At 39.1% G+C, this 19,268-nt stretch overlaps 3 protein-coding genes across 15 annotated transcripts in view; 1 reads left to right on the forward strand and 2 right to left on the reverse strand.

Annotated features, from left to right (window-relative positions):
• col15a1b (collagen, type XV, alpha 1b) overlaps window positions 1–10,975 on the forward strand; it is a 53,902-nt gene extending 42,927 nt beyond the window's left edge. For 6 of the 9 annotated variants that reach the window (XM_088429949.1, XM_088429947.1, XM_088429942.1 and 3 more), the window contains 18 exons: window positions 825–887; window positions 1,129–1,209; window positions 2,050–2,085; window positions 2,283–2,336; window positions 2,423–2,479; window positions 2,662–2,721; window positions 3,815–3,859; window positions 5,435–5,516; window positions 5,632–5,657; window positions 5,794–5,892; window positions 6,173–6,317; window positions 6,449–6,504; window positions 6,576–6,707; window positions 6,833–6,931; window positions 7,020–7,094; window positions 8,194–8,391; window positions 8,475–8,590; window positions 10,024–10,975. In XM_088429949.1, the coding sequence (XP_088286075.1) occupies window positions 825–887; window positions 1,129–1,209; window positions 2,050–2,085; window positions 2,283–2,336; window positions 2,423–2,479; window positions 2,662–2,721; window positions 3,815–3,859; window positions 5,435–5,516; window positions 5,632–5,657; window positions 5,794–5,892; window positions 6,173–6,317; window positions 6,449–6,504; window positions 6,576–6,707; window positions 6,833–6,931; window positions 7,020–7,094; window positions 8,194–8,391; window positions 8,475–8,590; window positions 10,024–10,246 (1,647 nt within the window). In that variant the 3' untranslated portion in view covers window positions 10,247–10,975. The other 3 variants (XR_015867478.1, XM_088429944.1, XM_088429948.1) reach the window with 3 other exon arrangements.
• Window positions 10,976–12,942: 1,967 nt separating this feature from the next.
• Window positions 12,943–16,873, reverse strand: dusp12 (dual specificity phosphatase 12). Of its 3 annotated transcripts, none has more exons than XM_088429167.1 (8): window positions 16,729–16,873; window positions 15,960–16,257; window positions 15,623–15,736; window positions 15,399–15,517; window positions 14,406–14,493; window positions 13,712–13,803; window positions 13,465–13,541; window positions 12,943–13,375 (listed from the first exon to the last, which is right to left on the reverse strand). In XM_088429167.1, the coding sequence occupies exons 2-8, from the start codon at window positions 16,247–16,249 to the stop codon at window positions 13,232–13,234; spliced, it is 924 nt and encodes a 307-aa protein (XP_088285293.1). In that variant the 5' UTR covers window positions 16,250–16,257; window positions 16,729–16,873; the 3' UTR covers window positions 12,943–13,231. The 3 variants fall into 3 exon arrangements, with proteins under 3 accessions (XP_088285293.1, XP_088285292.1, XP_088285294.1); XM_088429166.1 differs by having other exon boundaries at window positions 13,465–13,544; XM_088429168.1 differs by having other exon boundaries at window positions 13,465–13,544; window positions 15,960–16,224; window positions 16,729–16,869.
• Window positions 16,874–17,968: 1,095 nt separating this feature from the next.
• LOC148415113 (nucleoprotein TPR-like) overlaps window positions 17,969–19,268 on the reverse strand; it is a 30,468-nt gene continuing 29,168 nt past the window's right edge. For 2 of the 3 annotated variants that reach the window (XM_088429165.1, XM_088429163.1), the window contains 5 exons: window positions 19,163–19,261; window positions 18,944–19,082; window positions 18,708–18,835; window positions 18,438–18,551; window positions 17,969–18,308 (listed from right to left, as the gene is read on the reverse strand). In XM_088429165.1, the coding sequence (XP_088285291.1) occupies window positions 18,262–18,308; window positions 18,438–18,551; window positions 18,708–18,835; window positions 18,944–19,082; window positions 19,163–19,261 (527 nt within the window). In that variant the 3' untranslated portion in view covers window positions 17,969–18,261. The remainder of the gene's footprint in view (window positions 18,309–18,437; window positions 18,552–18,707; window positions 18,836–18,943; window positions 19,083–19,162; window positions 19,262–19,268) is intronic. The other variant, XM_088429164.1, reaches the window with a different exon arrangement.

Here is a 19,268-nt window from a genome sequence, read left to right on the forward strand (position 1 = left end):
GATTCAGTAAACAAACAAATATCCTCAATATACGAAGACACGGCGCATGCTTAGCTTTATAAAAGGCAAGAAAACTGTGTTGTTCCAGCAGTTTGTCTCACCATCTAGCAAGAGGGTGATTTGCTATTGCTTGTTGATTAGCTTGTTTGTTAGCCATAAGCTGTGCTACATTCACGTGCTTTTTTTCATAATTGTCAAATAAAAGATAACTGAAGGACATGAGTGGTATATCTTTTACCACGTTTAAGTGTGCTTCAAGCTACGTCTTGGAGCCACTTTTCAGGAAAAAAAACAAATATTGTTCAAAATGTAATAAGTGAATGTATAAAATTTGGGCTGAATTTGTGATGTGTACATTTTCTATACAGTACACAGTAGGCTATATGTGATTTTATTTATGTATTTATGATTGTATATGAATTATGTACAATGTGTTATGTCCACTAAAACTATCAAACAAAGGGAGACAAAAAAAAGATGCTATTGAAGTATTGATTTTGATTTTTAACTGCTATTTAACAGATATCCATCCATCCATCCATTTTCTATAAATATTTTACTTTCACTTATCCGTGACAAAAAAATTGTTTTGCTCATATTTTGCTGCTGCGGCTTACATACCAGTGTGCCTTATAGTCCGTAAAATATGGTAATTTGCATACATTTTTGTACATTTTGAGACCCCCCTCCTGTCCGCAGTAAAAATCTCAAGTGTTGACCGGTTTGTGGTGATAAAAAGGTTGGGGACCACTGCTGAATAGGACATTATCATCATATTTTGTAATTTGAGGAGTATTTCACTTCCAACTCACCCTTTGTCACAGGGCCCCAGAGGACCAAAAGGAAACATGGGTCCTCCGGGTATCCAGGGGCCAGCAGGGCTTAAGGTGAGAGAACATTGCTTAATGAGTGTTGTAATGATGAAAATGAACCGGCATATACAAAAAGGGCAACCAGTTCAGTGTGTACCCTGACTGCTGCCCAAATACATTTGGGATAGACACCAGCAAGCGCATTAAGCGATTGAGAAAATTGATGAACAGTCATTTCACTTCAAATTGTATCAATTTTACTTATCACAGGAATTTATAAACGTGACAAATGTATCAATGTCCTCCGTGTTGACAGGGAGCAAAGGGAGAGCCTGGTGTGACAATTGCTGCTGATGGATCGCTTTTATCTGCACCCCATGGGCCCAAAGGCATCAAGGTTGTCCTTTACTTCTATATCATCTGTCTAATGCAGGGGCTCTTAACTTGTGGTGTGGAAATCTTGAATTTAATTCTTTTTTCTTTTTTTTTTTCAACATTTGAAATCAGTATGCTAAAGCGATTACTAATTTCCATTTTTGTTCATTTTTAAGATGAACTCATCTTTTTCATTTTCATATAAGGGGGTTCATGAAAGTGTATGTTTTGTGAAGACTGAGAATGAATCGAATGGATGTCTACATTTTCTGTATGAATGTGCCCAGTGATTGGTGACCAGTACAATTGGTTTCCTCTCTAGCATGAAAGGTTGAGGGGGGCACCAGAGTGGGCACAAGCAGCAAAACCTACACAATAATTTCAATTCAAGAACACAATTCTTTTTTATTGATAACCTTACGAATTATGAATAAAATCTTTAATTTCAATTGAAAGTATCACTCACCAGAGCTGTTCATTTCTTGAATAGAAAGGATGCACCTTGATCTTTCATGTGAGCAAACTTGTCAAAAAGCCATTTGTCAAAGTTCAATATGACTGAATTCCTTTTCAGTAGACAGCATACAATAGTGAAGTGCATTTAATCTCTCCCGGCCCATTGTGCCTCTTGTAAACGTCTTGATCCTTTTAGAGCTGAAAAGTATTTTTCTGACTCAATTGTTGTCATTTGAGTTGTCATGATAATTTTGAGCAGTGACACCTTTCAGATAATGCATGCCTGTTATCATAAATCAACTGCAGCAGAGACAGTGTGTTACCAGTATGCAACTCTGAGTGACTGTACTTAGAGAGTTTGCCTTCATCATTTCATTCATTTCCACAATGTGTTCTCTTTTGATAGGGTGCTCGTGGCTTGCCAGGACCCGCAGGACCCATTGTAAGTCCATCCAAGCCAAACCCATGTTAAATGTTAGGGAAACATACTAATATGATGAATGCCCTAGTATTTATTTATTTAGTTTAGTTAGGGTTTTTTTTTTTTGGTTGTTTTTTTTGTTGTTTGTTTGAGGCACCACAAACAGCCCTTTCCTACTGACCAATTTCTCCTGACAACACTAAGACTTGCTTTTTTAGGGCCCACATGGACCTCCTGGACAAAAGGGAGAATATGGGTTCCCTGGTCGCTCTGTAAGTCATTTATAACTAAATGAATTTTAATGGAATTTAATGGAATTTTTTTTGTACAAAAAAATGTTTGAATTCTCCTTTAAAAGGGACGACCTGGTATGCCTGGTAGGAAAGGGGAAAAAGGAGATCCTATTGGCCTGCCAGTAAGAGAAAACCATCTTTTCACATACGTTACACCAGTATGAAATATTAGTTGCATTTTAAGTATTTAAATTCATCAATAGATTTCAAATAATGAGGTTTTCATTTTGAGTTGATTTTGCAAAACGAAAAATAGGTCTCTATTGGATTGTATTGTTTACACTATGTTCATATTATTTCTCAGGGACCCCCTGGTCCACCTGGACCACCTGGCCTTCCGGGAAGAATTCTTGGATTGAATGGAGTGAGTGTTAATCTTTGAATTATTGGTTTTTATGACTTGGCAAATTGGGAAGCTAAAAATTCTAACACATTTTTGTTAAATTGATTTTTCTCACACAACAGTTTGAGGAACATGACCTGTTCATTATCAAACCGGTGAAAGTCATAATTAATGCTAATAGTAGAGTTGCTGCCTATTCACTACTTTGTACTGTCTACCAGAAATTCTGTGTTCTTGGGTCCTTTGAAAGGTTGAACGTTGTGATTGTTACTAATATCACCGTATTTTCATGACGATAAACCGCACCTTTTTTCTCATGATTTGAGCCCTGCGACTTTATAGTCCAGTGTACCCTACCTGCAGGGTTTTTTTTTGTTTGTTTTGTTTTGGGGATTTTTTTTGTAGCCACCAGGGGATAAAGCAAACGAGTGAAATCGAACTGATAAGATGTGAATCAATGGCTGTGCTCAAAAAGAGTGTTATATATATATATATATATATATATATATATATATATATATATATATATATATATATATATATATATATATATATATATATATATATATATATATTGAAGTTAGGAAGAGGCTGTAAAAACATACAAAAAAAAACAACTTCTGTGTAAATATCTGATGCTAAAACTTACTAGTGTGGCTTGTCCATGACAAAAATTGTTTACTTGTTTAATTTTAACGTTTTTGTCTGGAAAACATGGTACTTATTTCCAGAACACGGCAAGTTTGTTCTTAAATTTACAGATAGTTAGAGTGGAACCACTGACCCTGAACATAATCTGTTCTGCGATGTTGTTCGAGCAATGACGCGTTCACATTTCTGCGATGTTGGTCATATTCCAACCCCAAATCCAACAATAAAATATGAATGATTAGTTCCATTGTTAAGCTGTTGCCATCACAAGATGCATGTAGTGTGCAGCTTTGGAAAAAACATCAAAGTTTAGCTTTTTACATCTTTATACAGTATATCAATAAATTTGGAAGTTTTACACCCAAATTTCCACCTTGGTCAGCAACTTCTTTGCTCCATTTGTGGAGCCATGCCAATTGACGATTCCATTATTCACAGCTGATAACGTGCTCTTCTTTTAAAGACAGTGTTCCCAGTGCGCCCCAGACCGCATTGCAAAAAGGGACCAGTAAGTCTGAGTCAGACCATCCGATTGGTCCGCTTCATTTTGGAAGGGGTTATCATCCGATGGTTCTGTTGGGAAGTGGATAGAGCAGCATGGCAGCTCTCTGGCCACCCCTCATTGCCCCCGCCCCCTTCTCCTGCGCTCATCTTTCTTATTGCATTCATGAGACTTTATTTTTGTGGTGTTGGGTGTGAGGGAAACATTGCCTTTTCTATCCTTCATGCTCTCTCTGCAAATAAAAGCCGAAAAAACCTGTTTTGTTGAATTCCAATCACTAAATTGGATTATGAAGAAGTTTGTTTAAACAATCTGCAATATTTGTGATTGGAATTCAACCATGTCATTTAACCAACATTATGTGCTGTCTTGGGGTTGGTGGAAGGTATCTTTGTCAAATGCATCAAACGTTAAAAGACCCATGCTATGTATTTTCTTTCACAATATAACAACCTGATCACAGACACTTTTTAAGAAATGGGCAGATAACAAATAATCATTCAAGTCAATGATATGTCATTAAAAACATCTACTCACTGGATCAGGTATTAGAGAATATTACACGTAAAAATAATCGCAAAACCTTTGTGCCTAGCAATTATGTGAAACTTTGATCTCTTGTGGTACAAATTCTGCAGTTATGATTTTAAAGATATATTGTGCAATAACATATTTGCCACCATCTGTCCTACAGCATTCAAGGCGAACCTGTATAACGCAGAAACCTTCAAATAAACATTTTAATCCAACATCTACACTAAAATCTACATAACCGAAAAGACGCTTGAGACTTACATAACCTATCAATAACACAGCTATGTTTTAACAAAGCCATATTCTAACCCTTTGTTTGCAAGTAATCTGTTGAACTTGCCATACTCAACAATCCTGTTGATGATGTACCCTTACATAATTCAACAATTCAGAGTATTTTAGTCATGCCTATGTTTCAATTTCCAAAATCAATTCAATTCGATTCACGAGGGCCTGATTCAATTCTATTAACTATTAAGATGTTTTATATTGTACTGTGTTCACTTAGAATTGTGATTAAATTCAGGATTTTATACTTTTTTTTTACATTCATGTGGAAGACTCAAAAGAAGCAATGCTTGCAAATAGAAACTTCTTGCTCTAAACGATGCATTAGTCAAGCCGACATTATGTGCACTAAAATGATGCGATAGCGCTACACCATAACAGTGTTCATCTCCAAATCTCTTCACAACAGTATAACTGTTCACCATTGTTTTATCTAATAACGTTTAAGAACGTACTCGCCAGATCCTCATGAATTTAAAGACAAACTCCATCCACATTTGCGAATAGTGTATTTAGTTGTGCCACTGTGAAAGTGTTGATTAAATTCCTTACCTGGTAAACACGCAGTCAGGCATCATGTGACCTCACCGAGATCTCGTCTCAACCCTAGTGGGTTTCATAACCATTCAATTTATGTGGGCTACAGATGACAAAAATGACAGGAAAGTGGCTTCATATCAATTAACAAATTCTTTAAACCCAGCCGTAGTCACGATAACATATTGTGGTTCTGACAAGAGTGTTAATTTCTGTGTGCAGGATTCAAACAATGGGGTCAGTATTGTTAAAGCTAAAGGAGAAAAAGGAGAGGTTGGAATACCTGGAGAGCCAGGGACACCTGGTAAGACCTTGAATCCATCTCTTTAGTAAGCCTTTTTGTTTTGAATTGTGAATTGAACTGTGCTGTGCGTATTTTATCCGAGTCAACATTTTTCATTGATGTTGTCATTTGTCAGCCCCTGGGTTTCCCGATGAAATTGTGGTGAGTATCAATATCAATCATCAATATCAACTTGTTATATGTGCAACGGCCACACACACAAAACGTTCTTTTTCTTCGCTGATAGCCTGATGCCTCTTTTTGTATATTACTGCTGCTGTCTTTGTGAATTGCTTAGGGGACAAAAGGGGAGCAGGGATCCAAAGGTCAGAAGGGAGAAAGGGGTGACTCGGGGCCTCCTGGTCCTCCGGGACTACCAGGGAGGTCAGGACTTGTGGTGAGTTGGGATGAAGAACCAGTATTTTGATCCCTCGCTACTTCACACCTCTCCTATTGCGCCCTCAGTGCATCACAGATTTTTATTTTTTTTTCATTAAAAATCACGGCTCTTGTGAATGTCACATGACCTAACTCAAAAAGCAGGAGAGCTGTGATTGGAAATCTTAGATCTGAGCGACTGTGATGTCATTTTCAGATAAGAGCCAGCGACAAAATGGCCAATAATCGCCCTTCAAATTGATACTTCAAAGTGAATGTACTTGTTTATGTTCGTTCAGGGTCCTAAAGGCGAGTCAGTCGTTGGCTCTCCAGGTTCTCCTGGTACTCCAGGCCAACGTGGAAGCCCTGGGTTTGGACGCCCAGGTCCCAGAGGGCCACCAGGTCCTGCCGGACCCCCAGGTCCAAAACCTGCTTTTGGAGCAGGTGTGTAGAACCAAAACGCACAGAAGATTAAAAAAAACAACAACAACAACAACCACATTCACCTCTTCAAAGGAAAGTTTGCATTGTTGTTGTCTTTTCTGAGTGATTGGTATACCGTATATTGTAAACAGGAGTCGGTGTCCCAGGCCCTCCCGGTCCTCCTGGCCCCCCAGGAATATCAAATCTGGTAAGAAATATGATAATAATTCTTCAAAATATAAATTTCTATGACGTGTACGTACTAACGTGTGTGCTCAGGTGAGCACCTACGAGACAATTTATGCTCTGACCAGAGAGACCCACCACATTCCAGAAGGAACCTTGGCATACGTGTCTGAGAATGGTGGAGAGCTTTATATCAGGTCACACAGTGGATGGCGCAAAGTTCAGGTGTGTAATGTACCTGCTTACGAATTGGCTGGTTCCCCTGACCGCTCCAAGCGCTCAACAAACCTGACTTTCTCCATGGAATGCTACTCCTAATGTGTCAAATATTATTGTGCCTTCCTTTCAAGCTTGGTGGTTTGATCCAATCTGAAGCATCATCTTCATCAGCACTTCAAGCCCACAACAAACCTGCCGAATGGAGCCGAACACACAGGAGCCATAGCCAAGTACACACATATAAATACAGGCACTCTAAAAAAAAATATATGGCGTTTAAATATTAAGAAAATACCCTGTTGTGTATTTGTTGGTCAGGAGCTGCATGAGGGCAGTCGAGGATATCAGCCCAGTTTTAACATATTGCCACAGACCGTCAATGCTGTAGCTGGGGTGAGGTTAAATCTTTTTACACACTGTATGACAATGGGTCATTTGTTTTATTTCATTGAATTGTACGTGAAAGGTGCCTACGTTATTAGTTGTGCGGGAATCAAAATGAAGGTTTTAAATTAGTTTAAACCATATAGGAGCGCATTTAACATTACAGTGCACTGGTGAGGCATTCACTCACCACTCACAATGTGGGAAATCTGAAACCGACTTTAACTTAACGCGCAACAAATGTATTGCTTATGGGTATGAATACAAGAAAATATGAAGAGTTGACAAAAGATTACATTTGTTCTGTTTTTCTATAGTTTTGTGTGTAGTAGTGTCAGTGCGTCTTTTACACGCTAACATAGAATATACCACAATTTGACCCAAAATTAAGGGTGCATCTAATGCACTGGTGTGTCTCACGTTTGCTCACCAGTGATATGACGACATTTTCCATCAATGCTGTATAGATGTTGATCATATAAATGTACCCTGACAGAAACCTGCTAGAAATCTGTGCAAATAATAAAGTGTCGCACATGGTATTGATTTGTTTCCTGCCAGAAATCATTAACAGTCCACCTCCTGCAACAGAGAAAACTATGGAAACGTGTTTAAATTCAAATGGCCTTCAACACATTAAGAGGTCAATAAATTAAAATGATTAACTCTTGAAAACGCACAGCTGAGAACTGAAAGAAATTCCAGGTGAGAAAAAAAAGTATTGTTTGGAGTAATGTTTTTTGAAGAATTTTATAGAAAATTATTGATAATGTTGATGGCTCAAGTATCAATCTACAATTCAAGAAATGTTCAATTTCGAAAACAACACCGACACAGTGGATGTTTCAGCCCCCCACCTTAATCGGTATCAAAGAAGTAGCTGTCACTTTCAAAAGATAGGTGATCTCTGTTTTAATGTTTGAGCAAACCACTTCCCTTCGACTGCTATTTACAATAAATATATTGCCGACTCACTACCTCTGACAGCGACAATACACATGTGTGAGTCTTTGCCATTGCAAAAAAGGGAATTGATGATATAATCAATTTGTTCTCCAAAGTGCCGTTGCTACATTATTTCTTGTGTTTTTTCTCTTACCGTATGTAGCTCCATCTAGTGGCTCTAAATGCTCCATTGAAAGGGGATATGCGAGGGATCCGTGGGGCCGACTTTCAGTGTTACCAGCAGGCACGGGCCATGGGCCTGACCAGCACATACAGGGCCTTCCTGTCCTCACACCTCCAAGACCTAGCCACCATCGTGAGGAAGGCGGACCGCGCCAACATGCCTGTGGTTAATCTCAGGGTGAGGAGGACTATGTTTGATGTGATGTGGTTCGTTTTTAGAGTAAGCTAAGATCAATTTTTTTAACTGTCTTTGCCTGTCAGGGTGAGATGCTGTTTAAAAGTTGGATGTCAATCTTCTCTGGTAACGGTGGCATATTTGACCCCTCCATCCCCATTTACTCCTTCGATGGACGCAATGTGCTGACGGACCCTGCATGGTAGGGGTCTCAAAAACATTTTGGGCATGAATTGTAGGGGAAAATATTGATGGGCGTTATCTTTTTTAGTGGTGCTACAGTGGTACCTCTACTTACTTACACCTCTTTGTTAAAAAAAAATTAAGCTTACGAAACGCCTTGGCGGAAACATACCGTCTCCGGTAACGAGAGAAAATTCAAGACACGAAAGGCGACATTGTTTGCATATGAAAAATGACCGTGATGTAATATATTATCACAACCCGTGATGTCTACCTTAATCAGCTTGTGATGCATTGTTAACATTTATTAATATGCCGGCTTGCCTACAAACGAGACAAGCGTTTTTTGCATTGATGTTTACTGCGGTCTTCCACTTTTCCTCTTACTCGTTTCATCCGCACTTCCCACCAGCAATTTACAACATAGAACTAACAAACATAAAATTTCCATTAGCTATGGCTAACATTGTAAATTTTCACATAAAAACACATATATAACATACAGTACCAATTTGAGCCATCGCATCTTGACATTTGCTTGATTAGCACGTCGTTAGCACTTTAGCAAAGACATCACACAAGAACCACTTTGCATGACCCCAATCTAAACTTAAGTAAACTTGTAAATGACTCCTGGATCACTGGAAATGTAAAATAAAAAGTACAAATTAAATGTCCAAAAAGGTGCACTCACTGCACTCATCACCAAAACACAAGCACCATGTCATGGCAAACAAGCGAGCTGCATTCATTTTGTCAACTGCTAAAATGCATATGATTTAAGAGGTTTAGGAGCATTTTTTTTAATATTCTTTACATGATATATTTTGATTATTATGCTCTAATGTACATAATTCTAATATGTATTTGTTTTTTCGTCATTTTTGATGCATTTTTATCATTTCAAATTATTCATTTAAAGGGTTTAGGCTATTTACACGTAAAAAGCAGCTCTACTTATGAAAGATTCACATTACAAAATTACTTTGGGAATGAATTGATTTTGTGAGTAAAAGTACCACTGTATTTGGAACATATCTCCTGTGAAAGACAAAGGTTGAGTCCATAAAGGGCCAGTGTGTAAGATTTTGACCATTTTTCATTATGGACAGCAGGAGGTGCTGCATTTATTATTGTCCATAGCTTTGATAAACATGGCCACCTCCGGAGAAGTGCCACCCCCATGTAATATAATTTAATGAGAACTAGACCTATGATTATATTTAAAACATACTGTTGATCATTAAGAACACATTCATTTGCAGGTTTTTGAAATTTAGAATCATTTAATTTATTCCTTTCTAATGAAAAACGATCTAAATCTTACACACAGTCCGTTTAATGACAAAGGTTTAATGCATGGCCTTAATTTCGAGGAGTTTTCCATTTTCAGTGTGACTGACAGGCGGCACAGTCATGTTATTGCAAATACGTCTGCCTTTTTCCTTTCAGGCCAGAAAAGCTGGTCTGGCACGGTTCAAGCGCTGTAGGAATCCGTGCAACCGTCAACTACTGTGAAGCATGGAGGACTGCCGATATCGCGGTGACAGGTCAGGCCGCACTGCTTCAGACCGGACGCCTGTTAGGACAACACACCCGCTCCTGCTTCAACCACTACATCGTACTGTGTATAGAGAATACATACGTCGGGAATTTACTTCAACGCAAGACCTGAAGACAGCAAATAAACAGCATTCGATACGCCAGAAGTTGGATGCATCCAAGTGTTTGCCAACTTATTTGTTCTGGGCCCATCTCATTTAGCTACATTTCAGAAAGAAAGCTCCACTTGTGTATAAGACTTTTCGAACACAGATAATGGGTAATAGGACACAGACGGTTACAAACACTTAGGGATAAACAATAAAAATACACATAAAATTGCCCCTTCTAATGATGTTTTTAGCACTAATTGTTCCCATTTGTCCCTTTCAATTCAGGATCATCACTGACGTCAACAGTTCAACCTCAATTTCAGTTCAACCTCTACTTTTTGTGTTAGCGTTAGAGTTAAAATTCGTTTGGAAGTTTCGTTTTATATAAATTATACTGTAGCGGCATATATTTTGGAAGTCTAGCAAATTCAATTATCAGTTTTAATGAAAAGAAATGTATATACATGCGTGGTTATGTTCATGGATAAATGTTATTTTTTACTCAATGAAAGTAGTTATTTTTGTTTGGGCAATGAACGATGGATGATTATAGTGGTGTACTTGTCTGAACCATGTAGGCTCACACTAACAGGGAAAGAAAATTTGCTACATTTGAAAATGTTATTCCCCGTGATGTTTGATTTTGCTGTTCAAACAAAACTTGAGCTTTTGGGGGCTTGAAAACATTTGTACTGACTTACTGATTGTCACTGAATAAATATCTATACTTGTTTTTTATATATACAGTATATGTAAAAGTCTCCTTTAATTTTATAGTAGGTATGGTAGCCTACTTGGGTAGGTTCATGGACATTTGTAAAATCGTAAAATGTACAAAAATGTACGTAAATTACATTGACGAAGTCAATCATATAACTGAATTCCAAATGCTATTCATTTCAATACAAAACGTTAATTTGACGAAAATGAGTTCTTATCAATACAAAACATTTGCATATGCTAACATATATTTAACAAAACGAAAATACTAACAAGCTAAACGCATACAAGGCAGCACTATAACAACATGCTGAACATAAGAACTAACATTAGCTAGCATGTTATCCACAGTCACAAGTTTTTGAATCAACAACCAAAACTAATTTCAGGAATATTATCATGAACTAGAAAATGTGCAATTCCTGAAGAAATTGTGTGTAAAGGCATAAGCGCTGAAGGGAGAGGTGTTGAATGGTGGAATGACATTGAATGTTTGAATGGGTTGAATCTGCGAAGGAATGTGAATATTGCAGGAACGGTTTGAATAGGTTAAATAATGTAGAAGATAAAAGGGAAAAACTGAAAAAAATATTAATTGTGTGGGTATTCAAATTGCAAAAACATAAATTAATCGGTGAAAGGAAGTGTATGGCAGTGGAAAGAACAATCTTTAATATATGAAGTAGGAATGGTTTAAAAAGTCAAAATAATGTAAAAGATACAAGGGAAAAACTGAAAAATGGAACTTGTGTGGGTGGTCGAACTGCAAAAACATAAATAAACTAAAACATGTGCATTTCCTGAAGAAGTTGCATGTGAAGGCGAAAGCGCTGGAGAGGCGTCGAATAGTGGAATGATGTTGAATTTTTGAATGGGTTGAAATAATGTAGAAGATTCAAGGGGAAAAAAAAAACTGTTTGAGAAATTGTATAATGCAACCTTCCTTGTTGTCAGTGGGCCCAGGTGTCAAATGACCCGCTGGGATGCCCTTTCATCTTATTGCTACCATTCCTGTACACATTCCTATACCCACTGCCATTGTTTTGAAAAGCTAAGGGACACTGTCTCAACTGGAGCGAAAGGGATAAAGGGTGCCTTCAACCAGGATTTGTTTTACTAACAAGCTCAATTTAGGCATTTTTAAACGAGGAAGGTATTATCTTGCATTTTCAGTTTCATCATTTGGTTTTTTTAAGAAAACAGTAAATAACTTAAGCTTTCCAAGATGCCTCCTACATATGGGTAATATGGCAACGCTTCCCTCCGTCTTTCCATTAAGTGTGGGAAGGGACCATACAACATTTCCATCCACCCGTCTTCTATAGGCGCTCATCATCACAAGTGTCGCAGGCTTGTTGGTGCCTATCCCAGCTGACTTTGAGACGAACAACCATTCACACACCCAGTCACACATAAGGACAATTTAGTTTGTCCAATTCACCACTCATGCATGTTTTTTATAGTATGGCAGGAGCCGAGGTGGGCTCGGGGAGAACATGCAAACCCCACCAGAGGCGGACGTGCTGACCACTGCACCACCGAGATGCCATCATACAATATTTGTCCATTCAAAACCATTGTACATACATTGCTAATTATGTCCATCGACCCCAAAATAATACAGGCACATTCCTCCTCCTGTGCAATTCATTCAGAATGTCACAAGGACGTAGCACATTAAGCTAACTGCGCTAGCTGCGGGAACTGACATGTAAGGCCAGAGAGCTGCTGGCTGACTGTGGTGAAACCTTGCCACCAAAATTTAGAGGCATATGTCTATATTTGTCTACTTCAATGTGTAAAATTTTTTTAAATCACCACAATATATTTAGAGTAATTTTCTTCCGAGACACACATTTGCAGTCAAACAATGCAATATAGTGTCCTGAATTTTTTTTCTATTGGTCACAGGTCGAAGTACACAAGAGTAGGAAGGTGCATATGAATGAAATCAGTACAAATCTCACAAAAAAAAAAAAAAAAACACTACTTGGTGCACATTGTCATAACCAGATATATATTTATTGTATTATCTACTGGGCTGAGTTGCATGGTGCGGCACTTCTGCAACCATGTTTCAGTTAAAGTTGTTCACTTTCAGTTTTAATCTCGAACAGTAATCGTTAGGAAAAAATATTAATAACAATTCTTTTCAACATACTCAACAAAGCCCATAAATATAGATAATATGCTAAAGTTATTGAGTAGTAAAGTGGACAAATCAATATACAGACAGGTAAAAAATACACTGTATTAATGAGAGGTGACAAGTGAAGTGCAGATTGTCATCTATGTATTTGAATGAGCCGGATCTCATCCACTCGATTTCGGTGCAGCTGAAAAGACGGCGTGATCCAGCGGCCGCATGAACACTGATCGCCGCACCAGCTGAATGAGCCCAGCTTGGATCGACATTTGGGACACAGCAGCTAGAAACCAAAGTGGACAGAAGGAAAATATTGGAAAAGGCCATAAGCCATTCTTAAGTCTTATGAATAGTTGACAAACTTTAGCTTACCTGTCCGTCCATCACACCAAGTAAAGCTTCTTCCATCCACTGTACTGGCTCAATAAAATATGATGTACACTGGACTCCTTCTATACAAAAAAAAATATATGATTTCTTCAGCTTGATAGTTATTCCAGTAAATAATTTAATTTTTCATTAAAGTTCTAGGGCGGGGGTCAGCAAAAATGAGAACTCCCTTTATTTAAAAAAAAAAAAAAAATTGAAAAAGACACTGTCAGTGAGCATGTCTTCTTACCAGTTAGGTTAGATGATTTTTTATGGCTGAAAGCTGATGCTCCTTCTCCCACTGGGTGACTGAGGAGACTGGAGCTGCGGAACAGTGTTCTTCTGCAAAGGCCAAAAACAGATGAAGCTTCTTAAGTGGTCAGTAATTTAAAAAAAAAAAAAAAACGTCTGGTTGTGGTTTTAAACAGACAAAACTGCAGCCAATCATGCAGTCATTGAAAGGCTTGCAAATGTCATAAATTGGCCGCTGGCGCCACCCGGTGGTTTGGGGTGTCAACACAAAAATTTCTAGAGCCCTGTCCGCGAGTTGTCGTTGAACGGATTAATGCAAAAATTGAGGGAAATGTGTGATAAAACACTGGGTTTTCAATATGTCCAAAATTGACAATATTTCCAATTTTGAATGGCTGTAAACAAGCCTGACATGGGCTAAATTGAATACCTATATGGTGTACCTCTCAACGTCCCGTTTGCATGCATTTAGAAGGGAAGGTAGCGTGACATATTGAAAGTCGTCATGTTTTGACAATCTATGCAATATTTTGGCCTCCTAGTATGTCTTTTGGTATGCTTTTCATTTGATATCACACATCAAAAACATCAAAAAGCCCAAGTTGAGTCAAAATTCGGGTTAAACCAGGTAGGCCAGTGAAGAATCAACATTTTTGACAAGACTTCTGCTTTTACAATCTAATAAGATTTACCTGCACTTTCTACAACGGTAGGAGGTTTCAGATGAGTTGAATTGAGCGGGATCAACAGCAAAGACTTCCCTGGGAACCTGCTGCAACTCTGCTCACACACACAAGGAATAGTTGGGACTATAGCTGAGAAAAAAATATATATATCGTAATTCCTCAAATATAGGAGGCACCTGTGTTTTAAGACGCACACTTAATTTTAGGGCCGAATTCTGGTATTTTCTATGTTACCGCGTGTAAGACACACCAACACTTTGGCAACAATGTAAAAATGATAGCAAAAACAAAATAAATTCCATCTTTGTAAATTCTTTATATTTTCGTCTGTTCATATTCCTAAGTTATAGGTTTGTTGTGGGTAAAGTGTGTTTCAGATTTCCTATGTTGTGAACAGTCAGTGAACGCTGCGCCAGTGTAATTTTGAATATGCTCGAAGTAGTTGTTTTTCCTTTCCCTCGCACCGCAGCTCGAGTTCATTCTGCCAAAAATACCCAAAGTTTCACACCATCCGTGTTCCAGCAAGTTTATGATTATGTGTAAATGCCAAAAGACCGCAATTAATAAATGAGTCAGATGTGATAACTTTCAGTGCTCTAAAACTGGGCCACAAACCTCCTTATATTGCCATTAGTTATTGAATCAGCTGGAGACCATAGGTTTTATATGACCCTTTCCATTTTAGTAACATTCCTGTGTGTGAACAAGGATGGACTCGGACGGTGGTTCAGTCTGCTTACTTCTTTTATTGAAACTAATGCCGTAACAACCTCAGCGAACACGAGCAGCTGTTAACTGCAACAGCCACTGGCTGCTAACAGCCAACTGAAATCCGCTATCTAGTTCATCCCATTATGGTAATCATTGTAATTAAGAATATGGCCGATATAAAATGTGCATCTGTGCGTCAACTCAGTTTATGTGGCCGACAGATCTGCATCTTATATTTGAGGAATTACAGTATATTAGCAGATGCTGTAATAGCACCTGTGTGCTTACCAGGGAATTTCTCAGTAATCTTTGTCAGTCTGTATTGTTTATACAGTGGATTGCCTTTGTCCACTTCCCAATGCAAGGCCTCATACAGACGCAACTGCTCCTCAAAACCACTGTTAACTCTGAAACGTACAACCACCATACCCATTACATATGCTGCCGCATATTACCGAGGCGATGCTACTCCACACGGCAGACTTGTCATCAGCGAGTGATGAGACACTTACTGGACATCCTGTTTGACGCTCTTTAGTCTGTGATAAGCCTCAGCAAATCCAAGCTTGTATCTCTTCATGAGGTAAGCAGTCACAACGGTGGCGCTGCGACTACGTCCAGCCTGACTGAAGCACAAAAAAGTCATGCCTCACTTTTTGCGAATCATCCACGTCAATATACAGTAAACATGGAACTCTATTTTAACGACTATGGTTTTAGGGGTTCACCCCATGGGTAATACCCATCTCAGGAAGTACACCAAATTTCACCAAAATCAAAATCGGCTTTCACATTTGTGAGGTGATTTGAATGACTCTATTCTGCAGTATCAAGTACATTCCCCCTTACCAGTGGACCAGCGCTGCCCCGCCTCCATCTACAGCCTTCTGAATGAACAGGCAGCAATCATCTAGGTGGCTTAGGAGGTCCGACGTCACCTCATCCAAGACATTGATCCATTTTTTGCAATAGCTGGACTCCGCAGGCAGTAGAGGCCCTGGGTCCGCAGAGTCCACGGACACGATGTGAGTGACGGCGGCTTCTGACAACCTCTGAAAGTCATTAAGGTCGGCTGCCGTTCCAATGAACACTCCAGGATCCACCAGGAGCATGACTAACAGGGATGGAGATTCACACATGAGCCATCCTGTAAGTAACAACCGAACCTAATTTGACCTTCTTCAAACTTTTGAATGCACATGCCCATCTGATATTTGTTTCACAAACACCTGCTCCAAGCCTCACAACGTTAAAGTGCTACGGTCTGGATGATGCATTATAAGTAAACAGCATGGTGGCAAAGGCTGTTTACTTATCCACTTCAATTGGGCCAAGAAACCTATTGGGCGATTGAAGGCACAGACACATGTAGCGACTTCCTCAACTCAACTGCTTAACGTTGAGGCAGCAAACTGAGCAAAGTACTGTACTGAAACCAAACCTTTTAGATATGTGCATTCAAAAGATTAGAGATGTTCAAATCAAGCTCACTAGTAGTTTGGTTTTGGTTCATCATGAAAAACGATAACTACTATATTTTTTAGCAGTGTGTCGTTGTGTTTAAGTGGCTGACGCATTTTGGCAAAACTCACGAAAATTAACAAGAAAAGGAATATACCTTGTTCGGCAACCGCAGACGGAACGTATGAAAGCCCCTCTTCTTGTTTTAGTGACACAAAATTATAAAATAGGTAGCGATAAATCACACATGTCTCGGAAGGAGTAATAATAATGATCTACAGGCTGACATTAGTGTTCGTCCTGAATAGATATCCGGGTAAAACACACAAGCTAAATAATATCCGACTCCAAAGATTCCGTTTTGTCAACCCACTTTGGACACAAAATGTGGCTGCCTATTATTTTGGTGTAACCGTGTTTGTAAGAATTACAACATTAACCCCAAGTTGCAACTCGGAAATTTTTTTTTTTTTTTTAAAGGGGAGACACGATTTAAAAACCGTTCCCTTTATTGACATGCCCGTCAGTGACAGCGGTTCCAATACTGAGCAGGGCTTCCGTTACTATGACGACCGGTGACCGCACTAAGACGAAGAAATGGCAACAAGTTTGCTTTTATTCATGGGGGCAGAACTTCAGCCATCCTGAAAGTTGCTTGTCAGTGTATGTGGATTTCTGCATGTATCGCATATGTTGAATTTCTCCATAAAGATAAAATGAATACAGCTCCATGTTTAACTTTCGTTAACTGATTTAAAGAACTGAAGCAACATAATTTTGTGTTAGTATGCAAATAATTTCAAACATTTTCTATACTGCTTATCCTCTTTGGGATCCGTGGTAAAATGCAGTCAATCCCATTTAAGGCTAGAGGTGGGGTATACATAGTGCGAACACTGGGCACCTCTTTATATAGTGCTGAATGTTTAGCATTTGGGCGATTTCTGCTATATAGTCTGTTTGCGTACCTCAGTGGCTGCTGCCCAATTTGGTCTCATCACATCCTTTCAATAAGTCTGAGACACAATGTACCTGTTCACGTTCCTGTCAGACATCAGTTTTAAATGTATGCCCCATGAAAGCCAGCAGACACTGAAGCACCAGGGTGCTTCACAGCTTATTAAAAAACTCTCTAATATGTCCTATATTTTCTGCTTTTTTTTCCTCAATGTCCAGGTCTCAGGTGACTTTAGAGTTGGCTTATGGTCTTATTAGGCTCTTAGCTACTCTGCAGTGTTTGACCACTTGGTCTGAACAACGGCAGTTAGAAAACTCATTTGGCATTCAGTTGATAGGCCCAGAGTCAAATTTAAGACGATGATGAAACAAACAGCTTACTAAGCAGATTCACTTCAAATAACTCAATCTGTACCTTAAAAGGCAAACATAGTCACAAGTCTTTCTTATTATGATCTTTATTATAAGAACATAGTATTATTGAGAAAATATGACTAGTTAAATTGACAACACCAGGACTGAAAAACCCATGGACACATGAAAGAAGGGAGGGCGGACATTGGCTCTGAAACCAAAATCCGATGACTACAGACTGTACATTTAATAACAAAATTCAAACATGTTCGTACGTTTCTGTGGACAGTGCAACAAACTCAAGAGTGTATCGATTATCATTATGGACTCGTGGTTTGCCTCCATGGCTAGTGTGATTTTGGTAAATCTGAACTGATGTTTAGATGGAGCTCCCTCTGCCCACTCCTCTTGATCGACCAATTGTCCCTGAAACAAAGGGGGAGGAAAGTCTTAGAGCACAGAAGCGAAAGAAAGTTCTCACGTTTAGAGGATGTCTATTCAAATAAACAGTCCCATCAACTGCTCTAATCTGTGCAAATGCCTTCATTTTCTTACCTCTACGGCTAATCAGCATGCGTCCTTCGCCCCTTCCTCTGGCTCCTCTGCTAGGTGGAGTGCTCACCACAGGTTGACTGGTCACCACACGCCTCTGAGTCACACTACTGGTGTCTGCAAAGAGAGAAACAGGAAGGCATCCACAACATTTTCCATTGTCAAATGCTGACCGTTATTTTGCTTGCAGACTTTCTGCTATAGTATTGACCACTTTGAGGACGACAATAGTATTAGGAACATTTCCATCTTGGGTGCATTCAAACATCTTACTGGACAATGTGTTGAAGATTGTAGAGGAATCAGGGTCTTGACTAGTGGATGGAAGTGATACATCTTCGCTTTGCTGTCCTACGGTCTCCATGTCAGTGTTGCTGTCCAAAGAAGCATCAGCAGGTGGACTAAATGAGAGGAAAAGAGGCATTGATAGATATGAAGCACACTTACAGTACATGAGGTGGTGAGTCATTGACACAGAAATGTAAAAAAATAAATAAATAAAGCTTCACCCCTCTTCTTGTTCCATGAAGACTTCATCTACTTCATCACCTGGTGTGGCCATCCCAGTAGAGGCAGTTACCATGGGAACAGACTGGGACGCCATGTTGTCCCCGCTGTCTGAGGGCAGAGACTCCGTGAAGACCGTCACTATCATACAATGCGGGGAACAAAACGGTCAAGTGATTCTTTCATAAACAATTGTATGCACATGTGTGAGTGCCACACACCTGGTGCGGCCACCTGCAAAGGGGTTGTGGGGACACTTCTTCCCCCTCCATCCTCATCATGAGCAGCCAAGAACAGCGGAGACTCATACATGCCCAGACCTAACCA

This window comes from Hippichthys cyanospilos, chromosome 12, assembly GCF_059441005.1.
Source record: "Hippichthys cyanospilos isolate Australia breed blue-spotted pipefish chromosome 12, RoL_Hcya_1.0, whole genome shotgun sequence".
In the NCBI taxonomy this organism is placed as follows: Eukaryota; Metazoa; Chordata; class Actinopteri; order Syngnathiformes; family Syngnathidae; genus Hippichthys; species Hippichthys cyanospilos.

Bases quoted from the DNA above. Each gene is read 5' to 3' on its own strand.
- dusp12 (XM_088429166.1), bottom strand. From the start codon at position 16,249: ATGTGTGAATCTCCATCCCTGTTAGTCATGCTCCTGGTGGATCCTGGA. The intron at 15,737-15,959 runs GTAAGGGGGAAT...TTTGTGCTTCAG, and splicing joins GGGGCAGCGCTGGTCCACTG to TCAGGCTGGACGTAGTCGCA. The intron at 14,494-15,398 runs GTAAGCACACAG...GTGTGTGAGCAG, and splicing joins GATTACTGAGAAATTCCCTG to AGTTGCAGCAGGTTCCCAGG.